The following is a 22,076-nucleotide window of genomic DNA, read 5'->3' on the forward strand; positions in this document are numbered from 1 at the left end:
AATGAACTCAAGCTATTTTAAGCAGCTGTGCTCAATAAACAGTCCTTACTGCCCCCTGAAAACATAATTTATATTTTAATTCATATAATTTTTGTAAATATATATACACAGCACAAATAAAATGTTGTCATTGTTGTCGATCCTTCTTGTAATGGAAGTATATTTTTTTAAATTATTAATGTTACACAGTGCTCATTCCCAGTCACTTGCTCTCTTTTCATAGGGTTATAATATTTCTTAAATTATACACAGATTCTCCACCCCATCATATCATTTCATTAGCTACAATATATGACTATAATAGTACTGTATGAAGTATGGAGCTAATCAAATGGTACAATGGGTGGACACAGGTTTACAAGAGCTGAACATACTTTAATAATTCTGTCAATAATTGGTACTTCATCCTGTCCATTGTCATTGTTCAAGAAATCAGTGGGAAGAGTGCTTTGAAGAATAGTATACTTGCGACGCAGCAAACCAATCACCCTCTCAACATGTATCCGTACACTTGCTAGAGCTCTTGTTTTTTCCACATCAATAGGATCCAGCTGTTCCCTCCCTTTCGTGTAGGCTGGTATCACAAGTCTTGCCTGTTTGAGAGCAACACTTTCTGTGATTGTGAAACCCCGGTCTGCCATAACCATGTCACCTGGCAAAAGTTTTTCAAGAATGCCACAGTTTTCTGTCAAGAACTTATCAGAGGTACGTCCTCCCCATGCCTCTGACACAAAGGAAATAGCTCCTTGGGGAGAAATACCAATCAGTACTTTGATAGTATTGTGATGCTTGTAGGATGAAAATGTCTGAGCTCGAGCTAACAAGTTTGTAGGCTTATCAATAAAAATCTCAAAACAGTCAATAACAACAGTGACTTTGGTTCCAAAGGCTTGTTGGAAACAAAGAGGCATTGTCTTCCATAGCTGGTGTCTTTCAGGCCAGTAAATAAGTGGGGACAAATGCTGATCCATCACTGGTAACCATGATGAAAATATTCTTGATATTGTTGTCACAGATACTTGAAAACGATAGGCTAAGTCTTGATAAGGCATATTCAGTCTCAGTTTCATCAACACAATAATCATTTCCTGGAAAAGGCTAAGTTTTTGGGTTCTTCGTTTGATGTGGGGTGACACAAAGTCAAGGACGGTCATTAAGATATCCATTGAAGGCAGTCCAGAATAAAAGCGAACTTTTTCATCAGAATCAAAAAAATCTCGATCAATTGGCTTATAGGATTCTTTGAAAAGGTATTCAAACTCTTCGGTTTGAGTCATAGCTTCAGATACATCAACTTGGGTTTGAGTTGAACTGTCAACGAGAGTTGAGCAAGTGTGGTCTTGAAATGCGCAATCGTGATCAAAAATATCCTCAGAAGAATCAATTTCCTTGGAAGATCCTTCTTTAGGATCACTGAAATCCACATCACGGACGGGAAGGCCACTGACATCGATTTTCTTTCGTTTCTCAGCTGCCTCGCGTTCTTGACGCTCGAGTGATCTTTTGCGGCGTTCCTTCGCTCGTTTAGCTCTTGCCTCTTTAATGTCGTGGTTTTCCTGTTGATATTTTGTCTTCCCGAGATTCAAAGTAGGAACCCAGTCGACGTTGTACTTATCCCAGGGTTTTGCAGATTGTCCTGACACGAAATGTCGTCCACAGACTCTTTCATTACTGAGGACATCCTTCGAAGTGATGTCGTCGCGGCTAATGGCGGCGATCCATCTTTCTCTTCGTTCTCTGCTTAGCTCTTCTGCTTTTTCTCCTTGGTTAGTGACTACAACTGGAATCCTATAAAACCCTATACCTTTCGTCTTTCCACTATTATGAAAACAATCAACCATAATACAATGAACCATGATGAAGAATATTTCTAAAGCTTTGATAACACGCGAAATGTTTGAATAATACGACACCAATATGGCGGCGTAGCAACCGTTGTCAAGGTATAGGTCACGTGGGTGAAAACCAAGAATTGATACGTAGCTTCTGGTTATCAGAGTTTTTGGCCGAGTTTTCGATTAAATTATCTTCCAATGCGATTCTTAGATTGTCTGGTGTGTTGTAAATTACGCAAGTGATATATCCTATACGCATCTGATAACAACATTTTGGAAGAAACGTTTCTTTACATACTTTCAACTTTGTTGTCGATCGGTAAGTAGGTGAAGTCTGTCGAGTCATACATCACCATTACGGATTGTTATGTCACGTTAACTGTTCGTTTTTAACACAATTTTTCTTTTTTCTTAACCTGTCGGTAACCTGTTGGTTAGCTGTCGGTAGACTGTCGGCCGACTGTCGGCCGACAGTTGACCGACAGGTTTTTTGGGGAGCTCTTCTTCACAATTACCGTCAGCTGAGGGTTTTCCTCCTGATGGATGCCTCATGCCAGGCTGTCGACAGCTATCATCCAATCAATTGGTTTGAAATCTGAATGAAATTTTCACATTACCTGGACAACCTTCCCTGTATGGTTTTCATTTTTCAGTCATTTCTATCCCATTCATGATAGTGAACACTACTTGAACACTTTATGAGATAAGATAATTAATGCAAGGAATTTCTTACCTTCACATTGTCATGTCTGCTTTTTCAAAAAGCTCAAAGCTTGTGTAGTCAATGAACACTTTGGGCAGGAGGGAGACAAGTTGGGAGTAAGCAGCACCAAATCAGTAGTTGACATTTTGCCACAAAGAACATCTTCCAGAGAGAATACTTTTTTTTGTGTTGTTGATAGATGGAATTAGTATTTTTTTTACAAGATACTGATCTTATTTTCCACTCTTTGTGAGTGGTGGCTGCTGCAACTGATTCAGTAGACTCTTGAAAATTTCTCTCAGCAAAAAAATCGACCAGAAAATCATGCATTTTGTGTCCCATTATTTCCTCAGATTCTGCTACTTTTGTTACATGTTCACAGTTGTGACGCTGGTGATCACAGATAAAGCAAGTGATAAGTGCAATTTGGAGGCCAACTACTCCATGCTGTTTATTTCCACATACAAAAATTGCAAAATTATTCCCATTCAAAGGCAACAAGTCATGATGTTCCTCCTGAGATAGAAAAACAGCAAGAACAACAAGTAAGTAGACTGTGGAAATGCTACAATCATTTCAGATAGTCTTTACTTAAATAACAGATACAAATGGAAAAATATGATGTTTACAACTACTTACAGCAACTTACAGCAAATAATGCATTTGTCATTTCTCCAAGAATATAATAACCTAAGATTCACAAATAGCTCTACTTTGAAGGGGACCTAGCTGTTTAAATACACAAATTATGTTTTAACATAATTTAACTTAAAACAAAATCATTAGGATGAGTGAAAAATAACCAGAAAATGTTGACAAAAGCAAGATTAATGTTAGTAATAATTCCAAAATTTTAACGTTGGAAAGCAAAAAAATTCATTCATCTTACTTGGTAAGTGTGATCATGAGAATATGTGTCTCTGGCAAGTGAAGGGGTGACGTTGTTTTCCTTGTCAAAGCTTTCCATCAACTTTTCAGTGGCTTCAATATGGATGCAATTCTCATAAACAGAACTAGCTGCAGTTAAACCTGTGAGAAACATGTAATAAACAATATTTATAATTACATATAATTTATTACTCAATTTAATACTGAAATGCAAAGAAGAAAATTATGGCACAGGGGCCTGGAGACACAGTCAAAGACACAGGGGTGATTCAAAACAAAATAGCTAAATGAAGACAGCTTATACTCCTGTTACTAGTAGTTGGGGCCTTTCATTTCACAACTCAGGTTGTTAGAATTCAATAGAAAAAACATTTGACTAGCACACAAGGGTGCTTAAAGGAGGCTGGAGAAATAATTGGTAACAATAAAAAAGAGAAGCTGTAAGAAAGAGGATGGGAACTGCAGTTGCCTCCTAATGTATAAGCAGAAATAAATGGCACTTAATGAATGTGTACATGAGATACAGTTATTGTCTACATTAAAACTGTGACTTGGATGAACAATTTTATTGGAGCATTTTTATAAATTATTTATCTCAGTTTATATGCTTGTATTAACTTTCTCCTGTGACTGTTGATGACAGTGACTGCAAATAATTTGTTCGCCTTGAGCCTTTAACACATTTGCAATGATAGATCCAAATGTTATCCCTGGGTTCTCTTTCAACAATCACATATTTGGCTTCTTGATGGTAGAGGATAAAAAATATATAAGGTAAACAATTCATTTTGTTTGGCATAAGCACAAGTACCACATTATATCTAGTTATGAGTAATCTACATAGCTACTGTGCTAACCAATAAAAAAACATACATTTTTAATGTGCCTCAAGGGTACAAACCACAAACAATTTGTGCCACATCACAGAATGTCTAACCTCCTTGTACATGTACAAGATGCACTAGAAACTACAGAACAGAGAACCCAAAATATAAATAAATATTAAACATTAGATATCAAATATTGAACAAAATCAAAACTAATTATGAATACCAAAGGTGAGCAATTAGGATATTTTATATTGTATGTATACAGTGATGTATTAATACTACCAAGGTTTGAGTCTTGTTTAGGTAGAAAGGTCTACTTTACTACGTGAAATTTACACTCCTATGTATGGTAAGAGATCTGTTTTTAATTAAAAAATGCATGTAAAATCTTCTTTGGAAAAGAGGAGGTATTAATTATATAAGCTTCAACCCAATATAAAAGAAAATAACGAGGAATAAAAAAATTAATACTGTCATTGTGTGTGATTCATCACAACTAATAAACAAAACAGTTTCCCATATATATGTAGAAAAAAAAACAGTCTGTCGAATGAGAAATATCTTGGTTGCTACAGATATCAGTTTTCCTTGACTTTTTTTATACATGCCAACTTCCCATGACTCAAAATAAAATTCCATGGCTTCTTTCCTGATCTTTTCCTGACATGTAGCACACCCGAATATAATTTATGGAGTACATGCTTGAGGAACTTAAGCTTAAAATGACTGTAAAAAAACAGAATCGAAACTATTTTTAATACATGCAAAATGCAAGACTTACCAGCAAAGCATCTAAAGTTGGTCTAGATTGCAACGCCTGATGAGAAGGATTTTCGAAATCATCTTTACCAGTCGAGGTGGTGACCGCAGTAATCAAATCAGATGTCTTCTTTGATCCTCTACGTCTAATCTTCTTTGGCACAAACTGCGAAAAATTGCACGGGCCTCTTCTTTTAATCCTCTCGCTTAATTCATTTTCATGAACGGCGGGAAATATTCAAAAAGGTGGAGTGCTGTTTTTCATCCGCCATTTCGTGCAATGCGGCAACGTCTGTGTTTATGTATCATAAAGTGTATCAACATCTGGTGATTATTTTCGTGGTTTCGAGCAGAATCTTTGTAACAGAATACACCTCCGTAGTTACGTACACTCGACACCATAACGTAGTACACGTGCGTACGGCCTTCTTAGCTATTAGACACAGGAAGGGGTCCTGACACAGGCTAATAGGCACCAACAAATACAAAACTTAGTTGCAAAATCGCTATCGAATCGCACACGATCAAAGAAATGCATTTATTTAAGACAAAAAACAGCCGTACATGCACGTATTATATTACGCGTGACACTTGTAAATAAAGCTCTGAAAACTGCATACCCAAATTACCTTTCGGTCTAACTATCTCAATTAAATTATAATTGTAAATTAACTCATTTGCCGTATTTCTTTTGGCCTTCATGGCCCGTTTGAAGTGTCTTTTTACAAATTTACTCTTGGCCGGAGACGGTTTAGGTTTGATATTACATGACCATGAATACGATGGTCACGTAGTCAAAGCTGCAAATGAAAACTTTTTACACCCAAACATTACTATGTATATTCTCCCAACTGTTCTCCATACATGTCCTAAGGTGCTGACAAGGAGAATTTGTCCATCAATCAAGAGCTGCTTAAGTTGGTGATCATTTCCTTTATTCTTGAGACCTAAATGTGTGATTAACGAGTGATATTGTAAGGAGAAATTAGATGCTGGTCACTCTTAGGGGTCAAAGAGTTAAGAGAATCTTAGTGTCCATGAGTTTGGGGATTCCCCTCATCTCTTTTGGAAACATGCCTTCCAAACATTTATTTCCATCCATTGTCAATTTGTTGTCTGCCAGTCTGACTTGCAAGGCAAAGAGCTTGGCTCAGGTTTTTTTCTGCATCATTTTCTTCTCTTTTTGTGAAGAAGCCAATTCGATCCCACAGAAACCAAAAATAAAAATGTGTGAGGATGTAGTTGACATAAAATAAGTATTTTAGGAGGAAAGAAGATGGCAAGTAGAACGAAACACCAAAACTCTTTGTTCCTTTTAACTTTCACTTGATTTCTCCCCCTGCTTCAGTTCCTGCCTTGCAGTTGTGTTCTGCGGAGTTGTGTCATTAGCTCTTGCAGACTGCCAATATGGACAGAAAAATAGAAGTCAAATGAACCTTCATTGCCCTGTAACTGCCTGCATTACCACCAATAGGCCACGAGAATATGATCACGATACCAGGGTGGTTGTATTAATGAATAGAGTCACCTAAGGCTGTGGTATGGATACTGATTGTAAGTTTTACTCTGTTAATTGACACCATGAAAAGTTCAGTATAATTAAAACTTGTCTTGCATATGTAGCCAAAGTCAAATGGACAGAACTCAGATAATTCCTTATGACTGAAAGACGTCACAAGACAGAGATATGGTAAGGGAATTTCATACTGTACCCATTCCACTGGTCACGTGGGTTAAAATTAGAATCTATAGAAAACAACTCCTATGGAATCTAACAACTTGCTATTGGTTCTAATAAAAAGGTAGGCTGATTGACATTGGTTTCAAAACTAACAAAAAGACCAGGTCAACCCCTTAAGTCCCACTAGTGACCAAGACAGAATTTCTCCTTACACTATCAGTACAATATCAAGCAGATGAGTAAAGAGAATAAAGAAAATATCAATGAGGGGATTATTAGTTGATCCAATTCCAAATTCTCCAAACTAACATTATATGAATTGTATGACAGACAGTAAGGAGAATTACTAATGAGATCTTGGGAGTTAAAGGGTTAAATAAAACTGACTGTGACATTTATTGGGTGGTGTGACATGGTTTTACTCAATCATGAAATTATCTTGATTGGCCAGGACTTCCCAGTGTTTCTAAGTAACCAGAATAAAGAGAAAAGTGCTTTGTCCTGATGGTAAAGCACCTTGCCCTGGTTGTTGAAAGGTTAAATGGTGCTATCCACTGAATAAATGTCTATCTGATGGATAACGCTATCTGCTTTGTAACACCTATCCACTGGATAGGGATTTTTACTTTTTCCTTAGAGGTAACGAATCCTGCAATCTGATTGGTTCTTAGTGCTGTCCATATTTTCTTATCTCTGCCCATGGGCAACGGTAACACTTTCATAAGTCACCGAGTACATTCCTACACCAGTGACTAAATACAGGAATGGCTCCAACCTGTAATTGGATGATAAAAATAGTAAAAGTTAATAAGTTATATCTTAACTCCTTGCTCGTGAGTATTGTTTACCCGTGTGTCTCGAAGTAGAACAATGAAATATCAATGCAAGTGAAAACACAGATGTATCAAACAAGAAATGGTTACTAACATAACGAAGGGATTGCAGAGCCTTTCTTGTCCAATGAGGTAGTTTAGCGTTACTCTGCCGATGACAGAGTTATTCACTGGCTAGCTCTGCTGACTAAGCTCATTTAGCCAGTTCAGGTGGACGATCAGAGACTGGAGCCATTCCTGTATTTCACCACTGACAGGAATAGCTCCTACTCATGCGTTCATTATTTTATTTTATTTTCTATTGTTTTTTTGCCATTCGTTTTGGCTAAATAATTTATATACTGAGATAAAAACTGAAAGAGTGTTTTATTACGTTCTTCCTATATTGAACTCTACAATGCTTTTAAATGAAGCCCTCTTTTATTAATGCAGGGCCATGTACTTTTTCAGTAATATTTATTACATGACCAGTACGACCTCCCCCACCCCCCCCCCCCCGGGCGCTTTTATCGAAACAATTGTAAGGAAATCCCCGAATGAGGGCCTGTGAGATGCGGAAGTGGAGAGAAAAAGACAGTGTGACAATTGTATAGTAAAATTCTTAATGATTGAGTAAGGTCGTGAACAGATGTTTGAATGCCGGTAGCTTTTTGAAGACAACCCTAGTCAGTTCCCACGCCCAGAAAATAGCTCCATGGATCCTGACTATCAGGAAGCATCTAGTGATACTGCATACCACAACAGCACCAACGAGATAAACGTCTACGAGACTGTCTTAATAAAGGAATTGTGGGCGAGAATGGGGAAAGTACCATAGAGAGGACAAAACAATCCCTTAAGGCAAAATTGTTCAGAATGATCGATGATGTCGAAGTCTGTGAAGATGAAGATACGCTGCAACAGTTAAAGAAAAGTGTCGATTCCTCTTATAGTTTGTTCACTTCGATGGTGCTGCACAAACATACGACAAGTACACTGTCGGCTGCTATACCTAAAGGGAATGCACCTGAATAAAAAAATTGAGGTCTAGAAACATTTCTTTTCCACCAAACGAAAGACACAGAAGAGAAATGTCAGGTTGGAAAAACCAAACAAGGAACAGAAGATGGAGATGATTGAGAATTGGAAGAATAATGAGCAATCAGAGCAGAACAACAGCAAAGTAGCTGTCGATTTCACATCCGGAAAAACGATGGCACACAAGGTTTGTTGTGCTTCATTGTTTGAAATTTTTTCTTCCTTGCCTATCACACCTGTTTCACCTCACCATCTTTTTATTTCTCTGGTAGGGTTGCAAGAAATGCTTCCCTGGTTTACTAAGGAAAAACATTACTCCATTGAAGACCTGGTTAAATCTGCCATTAAACTGTCTGTTTCTGACGTATTGGATACAAACAAGGCATCTTTGATACCCGGAGAGGCAGTAGAAGCTAACTTAGCAGATTTGAAGAGGTTTATTACAGATGGTGCCTGGAAAGCAGTTTGCAAATTAGGTTAGGATGGCTCGTGTACCTTACAGGAAACGTGGTCTATGTTACAGTACACTAATTCTTTCTTAAATTTACGTGGTATAAATACCTTGTCTAGAACAGTAATAATATAATAGCAAACGAGATGTATACGTTCCAAAACAGCGTCATGTGATGAACAGTCTTCATTAGTTTTGAACAAGTTTCCTAAAATCATTTTACTCTTTCTGGTTTTAGCCGAAAACTGTCCGAAGACTGATTGTGCCATCACTAGGAAAAAAAAAGAATTAAAAGCACCAGTCGGAGCTATTCCTGTCAGCTATGAAATGTAGGAATAGCTCCAGTCTCTGATCGTCTACCTAAACTGACTAAATGAGTTTAGTCAGCGCAGTTAGTCAGCAGATGACTTAGTCATCGCCGGAATATCGTTGGAAGACCCCGCTGAATGAGAAAGAAAGGCTCTGCCTTCCTTTCGTTATGTAAGTAACCATTTCTTGTTTGACACATCGGTGTTTTCACTCGCAGTGTTATTTCATTGTTCCGCTTCGAGACACACGGTTAATCAATATTCACGAGCAAGGAGTTAAGACATAACTTATTAACTTTTACTATTTTGATCATCCAATTACATGTCGGAGCCATTCCTGTATTTAGTCGCTAGTCATCCCTACCTTCGCAGCCATTTTTCATAAAAATATCTTGTTTTTCCGGCTGGGCAGTATTTTTAAGCAAAGACGTTGGTCACTACCTCAAGCCGATAAATAACTTATTGATCCTCTCTTTTCTCTCTCTCAAATCACTTTGGTGAACAGAAAAATATTGGTTTTGAAATGAATTCGTATGAGAAAAAGTGTCATTAAATTGGTTGACAAGCGGCCTAAAACCCGCCTGTAAATAATTTGAATCCTTCACAGAAAGTAACTAGAAAGTTAAAACGTGAGGAATTTGGTTACAATTGAATTCATCGATAAAACTTTCATTCATTTAATATCTGAATTCTCTCACAATTTGTTCGTAGTCAAAAGGCGAGCGAAGTTTTAAGTTCTACTACAAAGACCCTTTTGGTGAGTCTTTGCAAGTCCGTTCAGTTTAGAAATTTGGGAATTCAACAAGAAAAAGCCGCATTAATTCCCCTTCAAGTGCCTAATTGAAGTGTCCCATTCGAATATGGTTGTTGTGGAGAAAAGACCAGATTTACACATGCCAATGCAGTAAACAAACGAGCAAACTCTCACAACTTCAAAATCAAATATTTGAATTTACTTACAGTTACTTTCCTTGCCATTTACTTACTGAACGGAGGTAAATCTTCGTGTTAGTTTCGAAACACTTAGTTAATTACACCTTATTATAGCTTTGTTCTGATTCATTTCTAAGTCTTTCGTTAGTTAATGATTATTACAGTAAGTTTGTTATCTCCGATCAAATTTCCACTTAAGTGCACGTGTAAAGATTCTATTTCAACCGTCGCTTTTAGTCATCGCTGCTAAATCATCACTGCTAAATCGTCGCTGCTAGATAATGGCTACAAGTTATTTACTGCCGTTAGGAGCTAGACCAAAGTAAGTTTTAATTTCTTTTACATTTACGTTATTTACCTTTTGTATGTATTATTGGTATAGTTTTCGTATTCTGTTTTCCGTGCAATCGCTTCATTTCTAGTTTGGTTAATGTTACATTTAGCAACGCATTTTTCTTAGTTTCTGTTGTAATTTCCTTTAGTTCGAACCACACGCACGCAACCTCAACCGCTACTCTCATCAAGCAAATTTCGTCTTAGCGCTAGCATCTAAAAACAATAAAGATCACTGTGTGCGTTTGAATTGTCCGCTCGATGTTTTGGGTAACCTTTTGAGGTTACATTCGTTCGAGTTTAGCAAATTTCCAGTTATTCTTACATCTACCACGTTTGGTTCGAGTTTTTAAGCGAAGTTACTGAAGAAATAGCCATTTGTCGCATCAAACCTTCGACCCCGCTTTCACGTGTGGAAATTCACGACGTGACAAACGGCAAGATATGTAACAAACGATCACGTTCTCAGGAAATCGATTTAAAACATGTCGAAGGAAAGCGAAGTCGAATAAATAAATCTACGTATTGGAGAACGAAATCACACCCTCGATTGGGACGGAAACGACTCAGAAAGTTTTGATAGATTAAAGAGAACTAGAGGCGCAAAGAAAGGTATCGTTACGAAAGCGCAAAATGAAATATGCGAACCTATGTTAGATTTCGGAAACATTGAACTAGTTAAAAGAAAGGTGCAGATTCTGCAAGAATTCGAGGGCGCCTACGCCGCTTATCACGAGCAGCTAAAAAAAAGATCGCGATATCCATGAGTCGAACGCTTACTTTGTCGAAGTAAAGCGTGGAATAGAGGATATCACAGGAGATGTAACTGGGTAGTGTCATCGGAACACGTCAAGGACTTCGGTAGATTATTATCGCCAGCACGTGTCATTACGGCGGGGCCGGATACCGAGATAAATCCCGACGATTCAGTGAGTAATAATGTACCTTCTCGAGTGTCCCACCTCACGGGGCTCCAAAATCTCTCGTTGTTCCAAGTCAAGTTCGGCGGCGAGCTCTCGCGCCTCTTCAGCATCAGCTGCAAAAAAAAAGGCCAATCTACGAAGCTATGAGGAAATTCAGAAGGAGGAGCTAACACCACAACTTATGAAGAAAGCTCTCTAGCTACAAACAGAAATCGCAAAGGCACAAGCAGAAGAACTCGTTTACGGCGCAGCTGAAGCGTCTTATGTCGAAAATTCTGCCTGCTTTTCAGACAAGAAGATAAATCTGTGGCACTCCCACCTCCTCAAGAATTCACCGCAAAACAGCAGCCAATATCTCCGAATGAGCTACCTTTAGTTCAACGAGAATCTCGACCTCAGCATGACCAAGAGGAACCAAAAGCAGAACGCGTAGAGAGAGAAGCTCTGAATCCTAACGCGAAGAGCCGGGTCCCTTTCCACGATGGAGAAATTGATCGTAAGCCACGCTTGAAATCGTTCGAAAATGACAGCAACCATGCGTCTGCAGCCGGATTAGCACTACTGCCTGTTAAGGTTAAAGCACCAGGTCTCGACAAGATCGTGGAAACCTACGCATTTTTAGATCATGGTTCCAATACTTCTTTCTGTTCAGAGGGACTCATTGAAGAGCTTGGCATTAATGGACGAGCAACAACATTGTCACTGACAACCATGGAAAGCAAAAACACCAGCATCAAATACTCAGCAGTTGACCTTGAAGTGATGGATCTCAAAGAAGAAACTCTTGTCGAATTGCCACAGGTGTTCACCAGACCACATCTACCCGTCACAGTAGAGAATGCCGCTAACCAAGGGGATGTAGATCGTTGGCCGCACCTTGCTGGAATAATAATCTCCAAAATCGACGCGAACGCGGGTTTGCTTATTGGGAATGACGCCCCAAAAATTCTTCACCCGAAAGAAGTGAGGGAATCCTCCCACAATGGTCCTGTTGAAGGATTCAGATTTGCGCGTAAAGTACGCAGCCTGCATAGAAGAGCTCCCTCAGAAGGTATATGCAAAGAAGGCCCTACCTATCGGAATTCCAGGAGGAACTTGGTACCTTCCCCATCGTGCTGTTTTCCACCCAGCCAAGCCAGGAGAGATTCGCATCGTTTTCGACTGTTCCATTTAACATCGTGGAAGTTCTTTGAATGACAAGTTCTTACAGGGGCCGGACCTCACGAACTCCCTGGTTGGATTGCTGACTCGTTTCCGACAGGATGCTGTAGGTCTCGTGGCAGATGTCGAGGCCATGTTCCGTCAAGTCAGTGTGGTTCCTGAAGACCGTAAGGCCTTACGATTCCTTTGGTGGCCAAATGGAGAGCTAGGAGCTCAAGCAGAAGAACTGATGATGATGATAGTGCATCTATTCGGCGGAGTCTCATCTCCTAGCTGTGCCAATTTTGCATTCAAGAAAGCGGTAGAAGATAATCCATCGAGCTTTCGTCCTGAGACCGTACGAACAGTAAAGTGTAATTTCTACGTAGAGGACTGTCTGAAATCTTTGACAACGGATGAAAGCGCTATCTGTTTTGCGAGGGAACTTAGGGAGCTTCTGTCGAAAGGTGGCTTCCGTCTCACGAAATGGCTGTCTCACTCTCTTGGCTGAAAGAGCAACAGCAGTGAAGAACCTAGATTTCGACCATCCCATCATTGAAAGAGCTCTTGGAGTACGATGGCAGGTGAGTTCGGATACTTTCAGCTTCAACATCAACATTAAGGATAGGCCAGCTACTAGGAGAGGACTGTTGTCCATTATCAGCTCAGTGTACGACCAGCTTGGATACGTTGCTCCTTTCATCCTCGCGGCTAAGGTGATCCTTCAAGATCTCTGCAAAAAGAAGCTCGATTGGAATGACCGTATACCGGACGAAGATTTGAGACATTCGCAAACATGGTTATGCGAGCTACCAAAACTGGAGCACTTTCATATAGAACGATGCTTCAAACCTCGCGACTTTGGTGAAGTGACTTCTTGCCAGCTCCACTTCTTCTCTGACGCATCACAACTGGCTTACGGTGCTGTCGCCTATCTACGATTGGTTCACGACCGTGATTATAAACGGGCGTCCCTCGACTAAAGTATCAGACAACCCCAGAGATCCAGAAGCTTTGACCCCAAACCACCTCCTACTCCTGCGTTCAGGACCTACCCTTTCCCCGGGTGTCTTCGCTAAAGAGGACCGCTATTCCCGACAAAGATGGAGACACGTGCAATACCTGACAGACGTGTTCTGGCGACGGTGGATTCAATAATACCTCCCCTCGCTCCAGCAAAGGCAGAAATGGAATCATACTACCCGCAATTTTGCAGTTGGCGACGTCGTGCTCTTGTTAGATGAAAAAACACCGAGAAGTTCCTAGCCGCTTGGGCGTATCTTGGAAGCTTTTCCAAATCAGAGTGATGGCCTGGTGAGGAGTGTCAAGCTAAAAACCAAGTCCTCGGTTCTTGTGCATCCCATCGACAAAATTTTGTTGTTGGAAGCTGCCTGAGCAGTGATCTTGTGAACAGCATCTTAAGAGAACTTTCATTTTATTGACATTTAGTTTTTATTCCGAAGCGTTTCAACCCTGTTTTATGTTTTTAGTTAAAGGCAATCAGTTGTATCCGCCTTTAAAGGGGCTGGAATGTCAGTTTCGAAACGCTTAGTTAATATACACTTTATTATAGTTTTGTTCTGGTTCATTTTAAGTCTCGTTAGTTAATGATTATTGCAGCAAGTTTGTTATCTCCGATCAAATTTCCACTTAAGTGCAGGTGTAAAGATTCTATTTCAATCGTCGCTTTTAGTCATCGCTGCTAAATCATCACTGCTAAATCGTCGCTGCTAGATAATCGCTACAAGCTATTTGCTACCGTTCGCTGCAAGCTATTTATTATTGTTAGGAGCTAGACCAAAGCAAGTTTTAATTTCTTTTACATTTACGTTGTTCACCTTTTGTATGTATTATTGGTATAATTTTGGTTTTCTGTTTTCCGTGCAATCGCTTCACTTTTAGTTAGGTAAATGTTACATTTCGCAACTCATTTTTCTTAGATTAGTTTCTGTTGTATTTTCTCTTAGTTCGAACCACACGCACGCAACCTCAACCGCTACTCTCATCAAGCAAATTTCGTCTTAGTGCTATCGTCCAAAAACAATAAAGATCACTGTGTGCGTTCGAATTGTCCGCTCGTTCTCTTAGCTAATCTTTCGAGGTTACACTTCGTACATTATTTAATCGTCGTTGAGAGTGAATAATACTTTCCGTCTGCTTTTAAAGAAAACAATGTCGCAACAGTCGTTGCCAAACTATAATAAAGGGGTAAGTTTCTGAAGAAACTGTGGTGCTGCGTCGGTGGGAGAGTATAGCAGGTAATTTAGTGTTAACAACTGAGTTTAAAACGTAAATTAGCCACCGTAAAAGGTAAAAAAGGCGACGTTTCGAGCGTTAGGCCTTCGTCAATCGCTCTGACGAAGAGCTGACGTTCGAAAGGTCAGCTTTTTTACCATTTACGGTGGCTAATTTACGTTTTCGACTCAGTTGTTAAGACTCAATTACCGTTGCTAAACTAGTTCCTTTGTTTTTTCAAAAGTGTACCTGCGTTTTTCTTTCTTACGCGCTCTCTAATTGGCAGGTGTCACAGTGTGACAAATACTTGTAAAAATAATGTTTCGAAGTTGTTGAAAGCCTTTTAAATCACCTTTATCAGTGCGCAAATTAAAATGTGTCGATGAAGCCTCTCTCTTTAATTTGCATCACCTCTATTTTAACTACCATTTACTTGCTAAAAATTAATCAGTTTATGATAGATCTTGCTGTAATCACAGCCCTAATTCATTCGGGTTCTTCAGGAAAGAATTTCGTTAAGTTTATGGAAAAAAAATTTGAAATGTTATTCACCAGCCTAGGTCGGTCCGTATTAGGAAAAACTGTGCCCTCTGTCTTGAGTACTGCCCTCAGCCTACAGCCTCTGTCGGTACTCAAGACCTCGGGCACAGCTTTTCCTAATACAGACCTCCCGGCTGGCGAATAACATCAAAATCCATTCGATAGCGTTATTCACCCTTTGAACGAGTGGGCCCTTATCTGTGACATTTCTCCATGTACCTTACCCTACCTTGAGAGGGGGTCGTCTTTCACCACCTTCACCAGGCCTGCCCCAAAAAGGCCTTCCAAATGGGAATCCAGGAGGACTCTGCCAGTACAACTGGTGTTTACAGTTTGAATATCCAGCTCCAAGGCCTACACCAACTCCTAATGTGACAGGCCATGCAACCCCTTCATATTAAAGTAAAAAATATTAGAGGAAGCTACAGTTTTGTGGAAACATCCAAACAAATATACTCATTGTGGTAAAAGCAGTATAAACAAAAAACAACGCTTTCAATGGATTTCAAGCCCTTCATCCTAATAAGGCATTTTTCTCTTGTTTACAGGGAACATTCCAATGACCAAGAGGTAACTTTACCTTCCAATCTCTTCCATGGTACGCATAAATAAGAATTAGTTTCATTCAAGCTATAATGAATAACACTTTAGATAAACTTTTCACTTTTTATGGAGATGCTAAGGGTGTAAAAGAGCCACGGGTATTTAAATCCCTATAACTCTCATGAGTGACCAAGACAGAATTTCTCCTTACAATATCAATACAATATCAAGCAGAAGAGTGATGGGAATGAAGAATAATATCAACTGGAGGATCATTACTTGATCCAATACCAAAGTCTCCAAAAGCATATTACAATAATTATATGGCAGACAGTAAGGAGAATTGCTAATGAGATCTTGGGAGTAAAGAGTTAATAGTTATTATTTCATGTCAGGAAACACTTAATCTTAAAAACTGTTGGTGTATTGCTACTTTATATTGGTCACCTTTGTATCTCTTGTTCATTAGATAGATTCATGTATGTCAAATCAAAAAATGGAATCTGGTAACCAAAGGAATTTCATTGAAATATCCAAAACACCGCACCCTAAATAGGGGACCCTCTCCTCCCCCCTAGAAGACCTCCTAGCTAGACCCCTATTCCCGCGAAGTGTATGTTGGACTATAAAAATATCTGCGTTACGAAGTTGAGCAGATATTTGTTTCTGTAAGTTCTGAATGGAATTTTATGTTTCTTAGTGAGTGTTTCAGTGTGTCTCTTAAGTGTTAAGTTATTTGAATAGCGCTATAAAAGTGTTGAGTAATTGAGTGTGTGTCCTTCGGGTCTGTGAACGCATCTGCATAAGCTGTTAATTTTAATTCGTTTGTGTTATAGTGTGGAGAGTTTGGTCATTTGAGCGCCTTCTGCTCAAGCTCAAAGTCCGCCGATTCAGCGAGAAGCACTTCTCACCGGGGATGACTGGCTTTTGGTCAGTGTCGGATGATGATCATCATTTGCAGGTTGGTTATGACTTTCCTTGTTTTTTTTTTTCTTGGAAATTTGGACAAATTCAATATTTGGAACAACAGCTGAGTTGTGAAAGGCCGTTTCAATTCTGCCATGGGTTTTTGGAAAACCACCTTAAATGCGCCTGCGTTTGTTTTAGATGGTGTTCGGCGTGGGTTCAGACTTCCTTTTGCGGAGTATCCGCCCCCGTGTTTGTTGCCCAATAACAAATCAGCCTTAGCTTATGGCTGCATCGTTGAACACAGCGTTCCTATATTCTGTGTTAACCCCTTAGCAGTAGCAGAGGGTAAAAAAGCTGCGCTTAGCAATTTATCCAAGACACGTTAACAATTATATGGTCAAATTTAAGTTCAAGTATTAAGATCTTCCCTCTTTGTCTCAAGTCCCAGAGGAAGGCCACTGGTGTTTTACATGGGGCTTTAAATCGGGGTAGCACCACGTGGATATCTGTTCAGAGCATCAAGCGTTTCTCGGCTTTGCGTGGTCAATCGATGGCGTGCTCAAATATTTCACCTTTACAGTTTTGCCTTTCGGCCTTAGTAGCGCTAGTTATTGTTTCACCAAATTATAGCGCCTCTTATTGAAGCGCTAGTTTTTCATGGAGCATACTAGTTTTGTGTATCTTGACGACGGTTTTGGAAGTCAGTAGTGTTATCAATGACCCATTGCGTATGCCCAACGTTATAAATAAGTATTTCTCATCTGTAATAACTTGGCAACCAAACTGCCGCAAGCTGCGCATCCTTATATGGACTATCTCTGTAACTCCAAACCACCTGACACCTCATTCTTCTTCAAATCTGTTACTCCACATGAAGTGAAGCTTGAAATTTTATCCATACCGAACAATAAGTCATCTGGTCTTTACTCTTGTTCTGCACAACTTCTTAAACGCTCTTGTGACATAATATCCCCTGTCCTAGTAAATTTTCTCAACACGTCTGTCAGTCTGGGGGCATACCCCTCTAAACTGAAAATGACCAAAGTTATACCCGTCTACAAAGCTGATGATGAAACAGATGCCTGCAATTATAGACCGATTTCATTACTGTCAAACTTCAACAGGATTTTTGAGAAAATTATGTACAACAGATTGAAAGTTTTCATACAAAAACACCAACTATTATCTTCATCCCAATACGGTTTTCGCACATTCAACTGAACATGCTATACTTGACATGGTGGAATCCATCCGTACCAATATGGATGAAAGACTTTTTTCTTGTGGGGTGTTCATCGACCTTAAGAAAGCTTTTGACACGGTGGACCATAAAATATTACTTGATAAACTTAATTATTACGGCCTTCGAGGAATTGACAATCAGTGGTTTTCCTCATATTTAACAAATCGTACTCAAACAACTGAGATTAACTCTTTTATTTCGGATAAAGAAGTAGTTAGCTGTGGTGTACCCCAAGGGTCCGTTTCAGGGCCGCTCCTCTTTTTGCCATGTTTGCTATATGTCAATGATATTCATTATTGCTTCAGGAAACTTAAATTTTTTCTTTTTGCAGATGTCATTTACTCTCACGAAAATCTCAAGACATTGGAATTAATTGTAAATATTGAATTGAACAACCTATTCAATTGGCTAACCGCAAATAAACTTGTACTTAACAGAAAGCAATCAAACTTTGTTATTTTCCGCCCATACCGAAACAGACTTAATTACCTGCTACAAGTTAACATTTTTGACAATGAAGAAAATAAGAATATTACCCTTGAACATAACAATTGCATTAAATATCTTGGGTTATTGATTGATGAAAATCTAAGTTGGAAAAACCATATCTATACCCTTACAACAAAAATAAGTAAAACTGTCGGTCTTATTGCGAAGTTAAGACATATTGTTCCTAATCGAACTCTTCTTGATATTTATAAGTCCCTCATTGCACCTAATATAACGTATGGATTAACTTCTTGGGGAACTGCATCTAAGACCTTGTTAAATAACATTCTTGTCCGTCAAAAACGTGCACTCCGTCTTATTCACTTTGCTCCAGTAAGGGAGCATGCATACCACTTTTCTTGAAAGCAAAGCTTCTACCGCTAGAATTCCAATATTATAAAAACATTTCTAATTTAATGTACGACATCAATACTAGTTCAGCACCGATTAATATTTCGATTTTGTTTTCTAAAAATTACCAGCGTTCACTCTTACAGCACACGTTCATCAACGTCTGAGCATTTTTATATTAAAAAAAATCTGCACTTAATGTACAAAGTAAGGCCTTTTCACGTGTTGGCGTTAAAATCTGGAATGGGATGCCGACTAGTCTCAAAAACTCATCCAAGAACTCTTTTAAAAAATCCATTAGAACAAGATTAATCGAAATTCTAGAAACTGAAAACTCCTATGTCGACATAGACACTCTAATTAATGAGATGAAAGATTAATTAACGTCTGGCACTTTCGATTTGAGCTTAATTGACCATCACCTGGTCTATGTTGTCAGCAGGTCACACAGTCCGGGACTTTCCCTATAACCGTCGAATGACGCACTATTAAGAATTACGATCCCGAACGATTTTGCGATGACTTGCATTCGACTCAATTTGACGTCGCATATATATTTGAGGACATTGACGACATCCACTGGGCTTGGAGTTACTTGTTATCTAGCGTTCTTGCAAACCACGCACCAATTAAACGTAAAACAGCAAATCGTGGGCACGTGTCATTCATGACACCTGAGGCAATTAGGAAACGCAACAAATTAAAGCGCCTTTACAACGAGTCTAAGCGCCGGCTAGATTGGGACAGAAACAGGACCCAGCGAAACCTCACATCTTCATTGAGACGTGAGGCTGTATCCAACCATTTTCGTACCACCGCCTCAAAAGCCAAAGGCAACCCCAAGAAATTTTGGCAAACGGTCAAGCCTTTCATGCACTCAAAGAAAAACATCAGCCGGGATTCCATTCATCTTAAGGAGGCTGACAGTCTTGTTGTCAATAAACTGGAAGTAGCAGTAATTGTTAGTACACGCTTTTCATCCTTTTTGAAGGATAACGATAGTGATGGGCATTACAATGATACCTGTCATCCAAGTATCTCGGCTATACAGACACACTGCTCTGCGAGAGAGGCTTTTCAGTTCCGCTCTGTAAGTCCATGCACCTGAAGTCGAAAATATACTTAAGTCGCTTGATCCAAAAAAGGCAACAGTTTATGATAAGATACCGCCAAGAACATTGCGGGATGGTGCTGATGCTCTTACCTATCCGCTATCTGCTCTAATCAACGAGATCATTGATCTCCGACTCTGTGCCAGCTGCTTGGAAGCTTGCCGAAATCTGCCCTATCCTCAAAAAGGACAATCCTCATAATAAATCTAATTATTGGCCAATGTCGATTCTAGTTACTCTGGATAAAGTCTTTGAGAAGTGTCTTACACGCCAACTCTCTGATTATTGTAGATCGATATTGTCACCGTTCCTGTTTGCGAACAGATGGGGTTACAGCTGTGAGGCGGTACCTCTACGTTTGAGTGAGAACTGGAGGAATGCTTTAGACAATAAATGTTTTGTTGGCGCAGATTCTATGGATCGGAGTAAAGCTTTTGATATGATCTCGCACGGCCTCCTCTTTGCCAAGCTGGCTGCCTATGGTGTTTCTCCACCTAGCCTGGTCCTCGTACACAGTTACCTTAGAGACAGGTCCCAGCGCGTGAGGATAGAAGATGTTACTTCAGATGTTGTTGTTTTCTCTGAGGGTGTACCCCAGAGATCAGTTTGAGGGCCCCTCCTTTTTAATATTTTTCTTAACGATCTGTTCTCTTATATTAATCGTGCTAATTTGTCCAACTATGCTGATGATAACCAAATTTTTTTAATGATCGCGATCCTGAAGTGGTAAAGTCCGTAATTGATGGCGATCTCGCTGTCGCAAGTCGTCGGTTTGATGATAACAATCTAGTGCTCAATCCCGAGAAATGCAAGTGTATTATTCTTCCATAAAGCTATCCTAGTGGTCTTTCCTTTAGTATTAATGATGAGAAGGTTCCAATCGTAGACCATTTAGATCTTTTAGGTGTAACTATCGTTAACTCGCTAAATTTTAGCAAACACATTGCCAAGATTACTAAGAAAGTTGGAAAGTAGTTGGATGCTTTGACCAGACTTAAGAACATGCTATCAATTTCCTTGAAAATGTGCCTCTACAACTCGTTCGTAACGTCTTACTTCACTTACTGTTCTGCTATTTGGCTCAACTGTAATGAGTCATATAATCAGAAGCTGGAAAGGCTTAATGCGAGAGCGTTAAGGTGTGTCTACAACAAACGGGTGCCCTTTTATGGCAATGATGAGTGCGGTTTAAGTTTATCTAATCGTCGACTACAGGACATTGCTATATTGATTTTTAAAGCTGTAAACGGCATGTTACCGGAATATAAGCGACTTGTTTGGCGTAGGAAATAATATGAAAAACTTAAGAGGCACCAACAAGCTCGTCGTCCCACGTAAGAATACTACAACCTTTGGCTTAAAATCTACATCTTTTATTGGTGCCAAAGTGTGGAATTCCTTACCGGATGAACTACGCTTAACGAAAATTCCTAATGAATTTAGGAATGCTATAAGAGAGCTACATTTGCAATGTACAGTCTATTAAGATCTTTTCACTGTTATAATTTTTAAGAGTTAAGTTAGATATTAGTCATTTTTCAATTTTTCGTTAGTTTATTTTACTGTTCTCGGCATATTAGCACGTACTGCCAGGGGCCTAATCAGCCTCATTAACCCGAGTTGAAACAAAATGAGTCCCCATGAGGAATCGAACCCCAGACCTTCGGATTCCACGCTCTGACGCGGAATCTGAGGTCTGAACCTCAGACCTTCATAATAGACCTCGCTCACCGTAGAGTCTCTGTGGCTCAGTGGTAGAGCATCGAAGCGCGGAACCCGAAGGTCTGAGGTTCAATTCCTCATGGGGACTCAGAATTTTTCTTTCCCCCACGCTCGTGACAAGACGAAAAACATCTTTCTTACGATTGTTTACTCACTTAAAGTAGTTAAAAAGTTTGTCATAAGTCATTTTTTAATTATTCGTTAGTTTCTTTCACTTTTCTTGGCATATTAGCACGTACTGCCAGGGGCCTAACCAGCCTCATTAACCCGAGTTGAAATAAAATTACATAACTACTTA

The 22,076-nt window shown here is 39.4% G+C and overlaps 4 protein-coding genes and 1 pseudogene across 12 annotated transcripts in view; 2 read left to right on the plus strand and 3 right to left on the minus strand.

The window, feature by feature from the left end:
* LOC136276929 (uncharacterized) overlaps positions 1-5,293 on the minus strand; it is a 74,791-nt gene extending 69,498 nt beyond the window's left edge. The window contains exon 1 of the transcript XR_010718801.1: positions 5,038-5,293. The gene's annotated coding sequence lies outside the window, so the exon portion shown is untranslated. The remainder of the gene's footprint in view (positions 1-5,037) is intronic.
* Positions 1-22,076, minus strand: part of LOC131797148 (axoneme-associated protein mst101(1)) — a 68,437-nt gene that overhangs the window by 38,919 nt on the left and 7,442 nt on the right. The window lies entirely within an intron of this gene.
* LOC131785618 (uncharacterized) overlaps positions 1-22,076 on the plus strand; it is a 68,420-nt pseudogene that overhangs the window by 15,258 nt on the left and 31,086 nt on the right.
* LOC136283444 (uncharacterized) lies at positions 29-1,896 on the minus strand. Its single transcript, XM_066172362.1, has one exon. The coding sequence runs from the start codon at positions 1,854-1,856 to the stop codon at positions 324-326; it is 1,533 nt and encodes a 510-aa protein (XP_066028459.1). The 5' UTR covers positions 1,857-1,896; the 3' UTR covers positions 29-323.
* Positions 10,411-22,076, plus strand: part of LOC136276941 (uncharacterized) — a 70,736-nt gene continuing 59,070 nt past the window's right edge. For 4 of the 8 annotated variants that reach the window (XM_066172395.1, XM_066172397.1, XM_066172396.1 and 1 more), the window contains exons 1-3: positions 10,411-10,560; positions 15,958-16,007; positions 16,789-16,913. In XM_066172395.1, coding sequence (XP_066028492.1) covers positions 10,520-10,560; positions 15,958-16,007; positions 16,789-16,913 — 216 coding nt within the window. In that variant the 5' untranslated portion in view covers positions 10,411-10,519. Of the gene's footprint in view, positions 10,561-15,957; positions 16,008-16,788; positions 16,914-18,435; positions 18,575-20,347; positions 22,057-22,076 lie in introns of those variants that run through there. The other 4 variants (XM_066172394.1, XM_066172400.1, XM_066172398.1 and 1 more) reach the window with 3 other exon arrangements.

The sequence above is a fragment of the Pocillopora verrucosa genome, chromosome 9, assembly GCF_036669915.1.
Source record: "Pocillopora verrucosa isolate sample1 chromosome 9, ASM3666991v2, whole genome shotgun sequence".
NCBI lineage: Eukaryota > Metazoa > Cnidaria > Anthozoa > Scleractinia > Pocilloporidae > Pocillopora > Pocillopora verrucosa.